The sequence below is a fragment of the Mastomys coucha genome, unplaced genomic scaffold (assembly GCF_008632895.1).
Source record: "Mastomys coucha isolate ucsf_1 unplaced genomic scaffold, UCSF_Mcou_1 pScaffold23, whole genome shotgun sequence".
NCBI classification, from domain to species: domain Eukaryota; kingdom Metazoa; phylum Chordata; class Mammalia; order Rodentia; family Muridae; genus Mastomys; species Mastomys coucha.
This window is the reverse complement of record NW_022196906.1, coordinates 33,463,951-33,475,999: the sequence shown is the minus strand read 5'-3', so window position 1 is coordinate 33,475,999 and position 12,049 is coordinate 33,463,951. Positions and strand designations below refer to the sequence as shown.

The following is a 12,049-nucleotide window of genomic DNA, read 5'->3' as shown; positions in this document are numbered from 1 at the left end:
ATATATGAAGCCTATAGAACTCCAAATAGACTGGACCAGAAAATAAATTCCTCCCATCACTTAATAATCAAACATCAAAGTACTAAACATAGAAAAAAATTCAAAGCATTAAGGGAAAAACGTCAAGTAACATATAAAGGCAGGCTTATCAGAATTATACCAGACTTCTTACCAGAGACTTTGAAAGCTAGAAGATCCTGGGCAGATTTCATACAGACCCTAAGAAAACACAAATGCCAGTCCAGGCTACTATACTTAGCAAAAATCTCAATTACCATAGATGTTGAAAACAAGATATTCCATGACAAAACCAATTTTACACAATATCTTTCCACAAATCTAGCCCTACAAAGGATAATAGATGGAAAACACCAACATATGGAGCAAAACTACATCCTAGAAGAAGCAAGAAAGTAATCTTTCAACAAACCCACATACACCTCTTACAACAAAAACCACAGGAAGTAACTATTACTTTTTCTTAACATCTTAATATGAAAATTAATATTACCAACATATCCTAATCGATTGCATTCCAAAAATATGAGGAATTAGAAATATGTTGACTGTCATCCAATGGTCTCTCTAATTTAGTAATTGGAGAAATAGGTCCAATATTGTACAATCCATATACACTTTCACCTTGTTTGTATGTGACAGTGTCGTGCTGTGTACAACATAAGGGTCATGAAATCTTGCTTCTCCTATCTCAGCCTCTTTATTAGTAGGATTGTTTATTTCATATTTTTACACTGTACTATGGTTTTCAGAACAGATTACATATTTCAAAAGTATTTATACAGCCAAAAGAAACATAGACAATTAACTTGGGAGGTGGCTTGTAAGAGAACAATAAAGAGTGAGACTGAATGCTTTGCTTGATGTTTGTAACTATTGTATCAAGTTTGAAGAAGAGGATTTTATATGTTATTCTTTCTCTGAGACGAATGCTTTTCAAAATCATTACATTCAAAATCATTCTTACCCTCACCTAATGTCTGTACCACTCTCCAATCAGAACCATTATTAATTGAAACAGTTGGTGAATGACTTCATGTATAGACCATCTTAATACACACACCATTTCTTAAATGAATGTAACCTGTTCCCTGTGGACTGAGAATGAAGACAATCACTCAAGTTAAAAAGCTTTGACCATAGCAGGAAATCTGTATCCAAAAATTTTGCCTACAATTCATTCCTTGGTGCAGCAGAACTGTCAACTCTCAGCTTAGCTACTATGGAGATAAAATCCTTTGTTGATATGAAAGTTATTGAAATACAGTCTTATTACAATGAAGTCCAATGTCTAAAAATTGTTCTTATTTTGGGTTTGTACCACAGTAAGAGCCAAGATTTTAAACTCTACTGAAAACAAAACAAATAAACAAACAAAAAGACTTTATTTATGTTCATTTAAAAAAAACTAGTAGTGATGTATTATTGTAAAATATACAGTTAATATGTTTGGAGTTATTTAAAATTTATATTGAGAATAATGTATGTATTTTCAGTATTTCTGTAGACAAGCATCTACATAAGACTGTTCAATTGACTATTGTTTTATATCAAACAGCTTTTATAATACTCATTTTTATGGTTACAATATTTAACAAATTTTAAAGAATATGACAAAATAAAAAACAAAAGGTATTGCAGGTATTGAAGGGGGGGTCTCTGGGAGGAGCTGAGGTACAAAAGGGAAAGATAAATGTGATGTAATTTTGTTTACTTTAAATATGTTTCTAAATGTTAACAAAATCAGATAAATTGAAATTATGTATCTTTTTTCATTATAATGCAATAAAACTTAAATCAATAAAAAATAAAACAGATGGCTGGGCTAGCAGAAAGAACAACAAAAAGAATTCAGTAACTTTGGATAGGTGGTTGTGCTAGGATGCGATTTTCTGTGGTCTGTCAAAATTTCCCTGAATAATACCTAACCATATTCATATAAAAGGAGATGGAACATATTCTGTGTTCAAATTTCAGGTGGAGTGATGGTTAATCTTCGATGCCAACTTCTGTAGGCAGGAGTGAGTCAGAAGACATGTCTGACTGGTGTGTCTGAAGGTGATTCAGAAAGCCTTAACTGAGGGGAAAGACCACCTTGAGTATGGTCAGTACTACTTCACGAACGAACCGGAGTCTCAGACTGACTAAACAATGGGATTGAGAAAGCCAGTCTGAACATAGTATTCATCTTTCTCTGCATCCTGAATGCAGACAGATGTGATCAGCTACTTCCAACTTCCACTGCATTGCTTTTCCTGGTCCAGGTGAGTTATATACTCTCAAACAAGGAGACAAGTTCACTCTTCCTCCTAAAGTTCTTGTCAATTATTTTGTCACAACAACCAGAAAAACAGCGAATATAGATGGTAAATATGATGACACCACCACTCAAGGAACTATATAGTCATAGGCATTCAGTGTAATTAGCCACTATAGGGAAATTGTTTATATGTAATTTTTAACTTCAAGAACCTGGATCTAACTGTCACAAAAGCCCTAAATAATTGGAAGAAGTAAGCAATCTAACAGCACACATATGAAAAATATTGAAAGAAAGAATTAAAAAGCCTGATGACAGGAGAGTACTTCCTGAGAATGTTTGATTCTGTCATAGTGTGATAATCATGAAATGTAATTTAACAAGCTAATGCCCTCCAAATCAGTAAGCCTCACAATCTTTTGAGACCATAATGGAGCGTGCTTGTAGGCCTCATGAGTATATGCACTGTTTATGTGATTACAGGTTTCACATTTTCCCAGCAGGGCCTATGTCTAAGCACAGTGTTTTAGTGTGAGTGTGTGCTAAGAGGTTGGCCTGCAGTCCATGTCATGGGAAAGGTCAGCTTTACAACCAGAATGACCATCTTACTAAGACAGATAATAGAAAGAGTCCACCTTCCTACTAATATCAGGAAGGTAAACAATGCATTGGCCAGATTCTGATGAGTGGAACATATTTATAGACTGATATGGCAGCATTTGCTCAAACTGCCTGAAAATGAAACTGGTTCCTGAACTGTAAAAGGAGTCAAAATTAAAACAGCATTGCTCTGCAATAAGCATTAAAATAAATTAGGCTCAGTATAAATGGACTCTCCAAATTTGATCATATATCCTGGATGATTTAGAGTCCATAATTAATAATTTCCTGATTTTAGTATGTTTATATGTTGAGATAAATTAAATATAATGTATTTATTATTAAAAATGATTCAAATTGTTTCCTCTTAACTCTAAACCCATTATCTATTAAGGATTTGAAAGGCATCAAATTAATTTTACATTGTATGAAAATATAAAACAATAAACATTTTAATAATCAAGCAGTGAAAATAAAAATGAAATACTATTATCCCCTTCTCAAAGAACCTTTATTTATTTTTACCAAATAACAATATAAAGTGACAACCCCTGTGGGAACTGGGTGTGTATGCTGCTGCTTAAATGTTGTTTATTATTATGCAGAGTAGGATTATGAGTATATGTTAATCAATATAGCCCTAACTACTTGTCTATGATATATAAGCATATACTATTCCTTATACATTATTATACCTATAATTTAATATGTATGTACAGAGACACATCAGTTTACATGGAGCTTTCTATTTTCATTTAGTAACATAAAATTCAAATTTAATATCTCTCATTGTTTATTTGTAATTTTTAATTTCAAGAACCTCGATCTAACTGCCACAATTGAGGGAAAAATCTGAGCCAAGAACATCAACAACTAGATTACAGTGTCTACACTGTCTACATTGGTTTTTGTCCTAAGTTTTCTTCTTCTTTGCCAAGTTCTTTACTCACTCTGTTCACTGACAGCCCCTTTAATTTAGTTGTATTAAAGTGTACTGAATCCCAGCACACGAGAGGCAGAGGCTGGAAGATCTCTGAGGCCAAGGCCAGCCTACAAAAGGAAGTTCTAGTACAAGACAGGGCTACACAGAAAAACCCTATCTCCAAAAATCACAACAAACAAACAAACAAACACCTCACACAAACAAAAAAGAAAACTAGGAAATAATTAAAATGTGGAAAAAACAATAAAAATGATAAGATATCAATTCTCCAATCAGATGGCAAGACTTTGGAAATTATTCTTACATGGGAAGTTGTCATCAGAAAGATATTTAAGAACCATACTTGATAGCCTTAATTGTTAGTCTTTAACATAAGGATTGCTACAGTTTACAACATAGGGAATATTATACACAAAGGAGTTAATGAGTGTCACACAAATCATAAAAAGCAACTTTTAATTGCTTCTACTTTCCACCAGCTCGTCCCTGATGAAAGTATTTCTTCAGGGAAGTGCCTTCTATAAATAGTTATGACATTGCTTAAATATCAAAAATTCTGTATACATAATGTCATTTTGGTGGGTTCTTTGGGTTGAAGCATGAGGAAGCTATTAGATGAATCACAGTACTTGGCTCATAATGTATATATGAGCCACGTAGAAACTAAGATCTGGAACTCAATGCTGAAAACAGAGGCAGCCAGAAGTCTGCTTTGAATCACCAGCATCAGCTTCATCTTGAGCTCTTGGCTTTAGAAAGCACTTAGTCTGGCTTACATCTGATCCGGTCAGAGTATTCCAAGCAGAGAAAGAGTGAGTACCTGAATTCCATTTGTCCCAGTGCCTTTTATCCTCTGCACATTGTAAGACCCTCATACAAATTAGGGTCCCACAACCATGGAGATTTCCTGACATTACCTGAAAGCCTTCACTTACATTCTGCCACAACATATCATGCTATGTTCTCCAATTATCTGAGTGCTTTTAATTGGCACACCCATTCTTTTAGTTTTTAATACTCATCAGTGCTTTATAATGTGATTGTGAATCCTTAATCAGAAATAGTGAATAAAATTTTATACTATTTTGTGTATAACCTGTTTCACTCTCTGGATAATGTTGCTAAATTGTATTTTTTATATTTTCATTAATTCATAATTCATTAATTTGTTCTATCAAAGCTGATAGTTTCGACACCTTGTCTAAGATACAATTATGAAAGATTGTAAGATACAGATTTTTAAAAATACTACATTATGTTAGTATTTCCATGGAGGTCTGTTATATGTTTGAATGAAGTTTTGTGGTTGGTTTACGAAAGTGACCTAAAAGCCGGGCGGTGTTGGCGCACGCCTTTAATCCCAGCACTTGGGAGGCAGAGGCAGGCAGATTTCTGAGTTCGAGGCCAGCCTGGTCTACAGAGTGAGTTTCAGGACAGCCAGGGCTATATGGAGAAACCCTGTCTCAAAAAATCAAAAAGAAAAAAAAAAAAGAAAAGAAAGTGATCTAAGAAATTATTTCCCATGGTGCTATTTTAATTATTCTAGTAGTTTGTTTAAAAATCTGTTTTTTCATTGAATTTTATGATTCACTTTTAAAACACAATCATTGGGATAATATAGGGAATTACTGTCAATTCACTTGCTACTCTGTTGCTATAATTATGAAAATGGCTTACAATCCTGTATTTATAACTTTATACAATCTTTCTGATGGGGAAATGTAAGACCTCTAACTCTTTTAAATTTCTGTTGATTATTCCAGGTTTATTATATTCTTATGAACATTTTAGTATCATCTTGTCAGTATATGTAATTACAAAAGCAGGGTTAGTGTAGACAACCCATCGGATTGGAAAAGTTGAGGCCAGCCATACACATGAAGTGAGGGCATTTGATTCCTCAACATAGAATTCCTTACTATTTATGTAAAAAAAAAAAAAAAGAGAGGCTTTACTCCTGTCAACAACACCATATGTTTTTTTATTGAAAATTGATTTTCATACTTTATATCCCGATTCCAGTTATTCTACTACCAGTTCTTCTCACATCCTCCCCGTCCTTCCAAATCTATTACCATATTTTTCTCTTTTTTTATTAGATGTTTTCTTTATTTACAATATCTCCTTTCCCAGGTCCCCTCCAAAAGAAAAAAGAAAATAAAATAAGAAAAAAAATAAAAATAAACAAAAACTAAAACAATCCCCTGTTCCCTCTCCTCTCCCCCTGCTCACCACCCCACCCGCTTCCTGGCCCTGGCATTCTCCTACACTGGGGCATAGAACCTTCACAGAGCCAAGGTCCTCTCCTCCCATTGATGACTGACTTGGCCATCCTCTGCTATATTCATACTGCTAGAGCCATGAGTCCCCCCATATGTACTCTTTGGTTGGAGTTTAGTCCCTGGGAGCTCTGAGGGTACTAGTTAGTTCATATTGTTGTTCATGCTAAGGGGCTGCAAACCCTTCAGCTCCTTGGGTCCTTTCTCTAGCTCCTTCATTGGGGACCCTGTACTCAGTCCAATGGATGGCTGTGAGCTTCTACTTCTGTATTAGTTGGGTACTATCAGAGCCTCTCAGGAGATAGCTATCCCAGGCTCCTATCATCCAGCACTTGTTGGCATCCACAATAGTGTCTAGATTTGATGTCTGAATATGGGTAGGATTCTCAGTTGGAGCAGTCTCTGAATTGTCCTTCCTTTAGTCTCTGCTCCAAAGTTAGTCTCTACAACTCCTTCCATGGGTATTTTGTTCCCCCTTTTAAGAAGGAACAAAGTATCCTCATTTTGGGCTTCCTTCTTCTTGAGTTTCTTATGGTTTGTGGTTTGTAATTTGTGTATTTCGATCTTTTAGGCTAATATCCACTTATCAGAGAATGCATACCATGTGTGTTCTTTTGTGATTGGGTTACCTCACTCAGGATGATATTCTCCAGGTCCATCCATTTCCCCAAGAATTTCATAACTTCATTGTTTTTAATAGCTGAGTAGTACTCCATTGTGTAGATGTACCACATTTTCTGTATCCATTCCTCTATTGAGGGACATCTAGGTTGTTTCCAGTTTCTAAGTGCTAAGAACATAGTGGAGCATGTGTCCTTATTACATGTTGGAGCATCTTCTGGGTATATGCCCAGGAGTGGTATAGCTGGGTCCTCTGATAGTACTATGTCCAATTTCCAGAGGAACAGAAACACATCTAAAAACAATAAGATAAAATAAAATAAAACAAACCAGATTAGAGCAGATGAACCAATGGAAAAAAAAGTGCAAAGAACACATACAAACGCATAGACTTACACATTCACACAGATACAAAAAAATCTATAAAAACAAAATAGGAAACTATAATCTAGAAGTAAAAGAGGTGTACAGGGAAAAAAAAGTACAGACAAAGCATTGTGAAACAAAATAAATAAAATAAAACAAGTTAAAAACTCAAAAAATTACTGAGTTCATTTTGTGTTAGCCTATAGCATCTAGCCTGACCTTAAGTGTAGTTTGTATACCCTGTGAGATTTCATAGGGGAAAACTAATATTTCTTCTTCAAGTGTTTATCAATTAGAAGTAGTTAGAGATACGGATTTTGTCCACCTTCCTACCTAAGGCTGAGACCTATTATGGCTTACATCTGTGCAGTCTCAGTGGAAGATGACTCAGGATCTGTGAATTCATATGTTCATCAGTTTTAATGTATTTAAAAAGCCACATTTCCTTGATGTCCTCCATTATCACTGGCTCTCACATTCTTCCTGACTCCTCTTTTGCTGTCTCCTGAGCACTGAGGAGAAGGAAGGATTTTATGGAGATATCCTATTTAGGGTTGAGGGTTCCAGGGTGTCTCATCTCTGCACGTTGCCTAGTTATGGGTTTCTGCTTTTGTTTTCATTACTGCAGGAGGAAGCTCCTTTGATGATGGTTGAACAAGACCCTGACCTATGAGTATAGCAGAACGTCATTAGAAAAACAGTTTCCCCTAGGTCCAAGGCCTAACTACTCTCAGGTTGGTGTCCATCCAGGCAGTGTTAGTCATGGGTTTCAGTTCATGGAGTGGAGCCAGAAGATAGTGGTTAGCTACTTCCACAAATTTTGTGCCACTATTGTACCCGAGTATGTTGCAGGCAGATCACCATTGTAGTTCTCAGGGTTTGCAGCTGGGCTGGTGTTTACACTTCTCATTTGGTACTATGCAGAATACCTTCCTGTCTCACCTGCATTAGTCAGTCCGGGTGATGGTTCTAGTTAGACACCAGCTTGTGTTCTTCATGTCCAATGAGTTATATAAGCTTTGTCTTCAACTATAAAGCTATGACATCAATTTGTGGAGAGCAACCAATAGTCTTGATTATTACCTGAGTTTATTGAGGGTTTCTATGGGATGCTTTTGTTTAACAACTTGATTAGGTGTAACCCATTCTTAACACTGGATGTTTCCTTTGGTGGCAAGAGATATCTATTTGGGACTTTGTCTTCTCTGTTATTTTGTGATTCCAATTTAGATTCCTTTCATAATTCATATATTTAAAAAGTTTCTATTTTATATTAGCTCCATAAACCTCACATAAGATTAAGCAGGAAAGGCAATTAAATAGTGGGTAAGAAACTGCTAAAATGTCTTACAATTTTAAGTCCCTTTCATTATTTTCTTTATTTTTCCTATAAAGATCATTACTGCAATGTTATTTTAATTGGGTTGTTTTGTTCTTTGTTGGAAGCTTGTAGGAATATAACTTACTTCTACATGGTTTTTTGTTTTGTGACCTTACATAACTCTAATTCTGGGTAGTAGTTATTGTTTGTAGATTTGTTGGAATTTAATATATGCAAGACTAAAAAATTTACAAAGAGATTTTTTTATTTTTTCAGTCCTATCAGTTTGTTTTTAACTACATCTTATCTCTCCATTGACAAAACTAGCAATTATAGCAAGCAACTGAGTAAACATTGATAAGGTAGAAAGACTTTTTTATTGTTGCTTTTGTTGTTTTCCCCCTTAAGGAAGAATATTAGTCACTGGTTTTTATTGGTTTTGTAAATTATCTCAACATAACAAAAATTATTTTGCTTTTGGAGTCCTAATATAATCATATTGTGCATATAAACAAACTGTGCATGAAAACCTATTGAAACATTCAGGTTTTCAGAGTAATTACTGTGTGAATCACACTTAGATAGTACATGTTAGTATCAGAGAACCTAGAGTATAAATGATGATTGCCCAGTCTGATATTCGATTACATGCCTCATGTTTGGGTTCCAGGGGTCTGACTAATAATATTGATAAAGAAGTGGAGATATCTGACAAAAAAACCGAGTTACATTTGAAACTTTATAATGTAAAAGCACGCTAAACACTTGTCTTAAAAATTTATGTCTCTTTCATCATAGGAACTCAGAAGAAAATGGCAGAAGGAAATTACTCCATTGTGACTGAATTTGTCCTCACTGGATTAACAGAGAAGCCAGGCCTGCAGCTGCCCCTGTTCTTGCTCTTCCTAGGAATCTATGCAGTCACAGTCCTAGGAAACCTGGGCATGGTCATGCTCATCCTGTTCAGTCCGCACCTGCACACCCCCATGTACTTCTTCCTTAGTAATCTGTCTTTTGTTGACCTCTGCCAGTCCAGTGTCATCATGCCCAAAATGCTGGAGAAATTTGTCATGTTGAAGAGTGTCATTTCTTATGCAGAATGCATGGCTCAGTTTTACTTATTTGATGTTTTTGCTGTTTCAGAGTGTCACATGCTAGCTGCCATGGCATACGATCGCTATGTTGCCATCTGTAACCCCTTGCTGTATAATGTTACCATGTCTTACACAGTGTGCTCCTGGATGGTAGTAGGGGTGTATAGTGTAGGCTTGATTTGTGCTACCGGTGAAACAGCCTGCCTGCTTAGGCTGCTTTTCTGCAAAGGTGATGATATAAACCACTACTTCTGTGATCTTTTACCATTACTGGAACAATCCTGCTCCAGTACGTTTGTCAATGAAATACTAGGACTGTCCTTCGGTTCATTTAATATTGCTGTTCCAACTCTGACCATCCTCAGCTCCTACATCTTCATCATAGCCAGTATCCTCCGCATTCCTTCTACAGAAGGCAGGTCCAAAGCCTTCAACACTTGCAGTTCACACATCTTGGCTGTTGCTGTCTTCTTTGGATCTTTAGCATTCATGTACCTTCAGCCACCATCAGTCAGCTCTATGGACCAAGGGAAAGTGTCCTCTGTGTTTTATACCATTGTTGTTCCCATGCTGAACCCCTTGATCTACAGCCTGAGGAATAAGGATGTCAAAGTTGCCTTATATAAGATTGTAGGAAGAAGACAGTTCATGTGAAATGAAGAACTTGGTTAGGCAAAACTGTACAACCAAAGAGGCTTTTGAAGTATACAATGAAGACATACAGTGCACCTTCTTGAGTCGTGAGGTTTTTATGAATGCTTGGCTATTTTGAATAAAATGCATTGGACTCTGAGGATGAAGCACACTGCCTCTCTGGGATACTCCCCAATCTGACTGTCCAGAAGTATGTGTAATACTTTTAAACAAGTTTTATATAGCAAATACATTCATATAGTTATTTTGCTTTATAAGTCTGCAACACTGTTCTTTTTAGGAGAAATTTACTTTTGTTAGATCAGAGAGTAACACATTTTCAGTAACATTTGAATTGCTTAACATTTGGGCTTCTTGATTTTTTGTTTTGTTTTGTTTTGTTTTGAGACAAGGTTTCTCTGTGTAGCCCTGGCTGTCCTGGAACTCACTCTGTAGACCAGGCTGGCCTCGAACTCAGTAACCTGCCTCTTAAATTAACTGTACTGGTAGTCACAATTTTGAAACTATTACTTTTAAATGAACAGTTGTAACCATTTGAAATATAAGTGTACAATCTTACTTTTTACTACATTCACAGAAATATGATTGACTATATATATGCATAATTAACATGAGATTTTCTACTTGATAGATTGTACCAAAAGAAACTGAATTCTTTCTGCACTTGGTGGCAGGAGTTGCTGTAACATTCCTCCTGGCACCTGTTTCAGTTTTACATCACCATCTTTGTTTCCTAAACCATTTTTTGTTCTTTCCCATGCTCCAAGAAAAGTCTAGCCATTTATTTATTTTTCCTCATGACATTCTTGTGCTGTAGAAACAGCTCAGAGATTGAGTGCAAACTCTTCTTGCTCAGACCTCAAAGCTGACTCCCATTCATGGTGGGCAGCCCACAAACGCCTTTAATTCTAGTGGCATCGGATTCTCTTGCACTGCCCTCAAGTGCACAAACCCAGGCTTGCTCACACATGTAGGTATAATTAAAAATAAACCAACATATTTTAAAAATGACATTCTTTTACAGTTACATTCATATCAGTCACTTATTCACAGAGAAACGGTAAAATGGGAACATCGTTTTCTGACTAATGACCCCCGCACATACTGCCATTCTGAAATAAAAAATGTATTGATATTTTGAGGAACCTGGAAACAGGTTTCTAATCGTGAAACGACACCCCCCCAACCCCGTTCTCCCAATGAAGCAGACTTCGCGGTGTCACCAAGAGAGCATAAGACTTAGGTTATGCTGGTGACACCAAGCAGGCTTCTCAACTTAACGCGTCTGGAAGGACCCATCCCCATCACCCCGACCCACTAGCTGTGATACCATCCATAGGAGGCTCTATTGCTAGAACTCCTTCTGGTGTAGCAAATCCAAGGTGAATTCTTTCTTCTCTCCCTAGAAATGCTTCTCAGACTCTAGTCGACAATACATTTCTGTTTTGTTTCTGGAGCATTCTACATACTCTTTGGTATTTGTGCCCAAAGAATGGAATACACAGGGTGGGGGCTTTTCTGCCTGTCCAAATCATCCCTGGATTTTTGCTTCGTTCTGTTGTCTGTCCCTGCACTGAGGTGTCAGCTGTTGCTTCCGGGTCCTTATATTTATAGGTGTAAGTATTTAGTCAGTGTCTTGGATCTGTGATTTTTATCCCTGAAGAAATCACTGCCAGCACAGGGGCTGCTCTAGCCTCTGTCTTCTATTTACTGTGCTTTATCGCCCTCTGGTGGATAGTGAAAATTTCCATCTTCACATTAGGGAAACAAAAACAACAAAACCCGAGAATATCAACAACAAACCCTCTCTTGGCCAAGGGTCATTATGGTTTTAATAATTTGACAAAAAGGAATAGGGAAAGAAGTTGATATGCAGATTTCTTGGAAAATTTA

At 36.4% G+C, this 12,049-nt stretch overlaps 1 protein-coding gene across 1 annotated transcript; it reads left to right on the top strand.

Moving 5' to 3' along the window:
* Positions 1 to 9,190: 9,190 nt before the first annotated feature.
* On the top strand, positions 9,191 to 10,156 carry LOC116072326 (olfactory receptor 150-like). Its single transcript, XM_031343732.1, has one exon. The coding sequence runs from the start codon at positions 9,221 to 9,223 to the stop codon at positions 10,154 to 10,156; it is 936 nt and encodes a 311-aa protein (XP_031199592.1). The 5' UTR covers positions 9,191 to 9,220.
* The last annotated feature ends 1,893 nt before the right edge of the window (positions 10,157 to 12,049 follow it).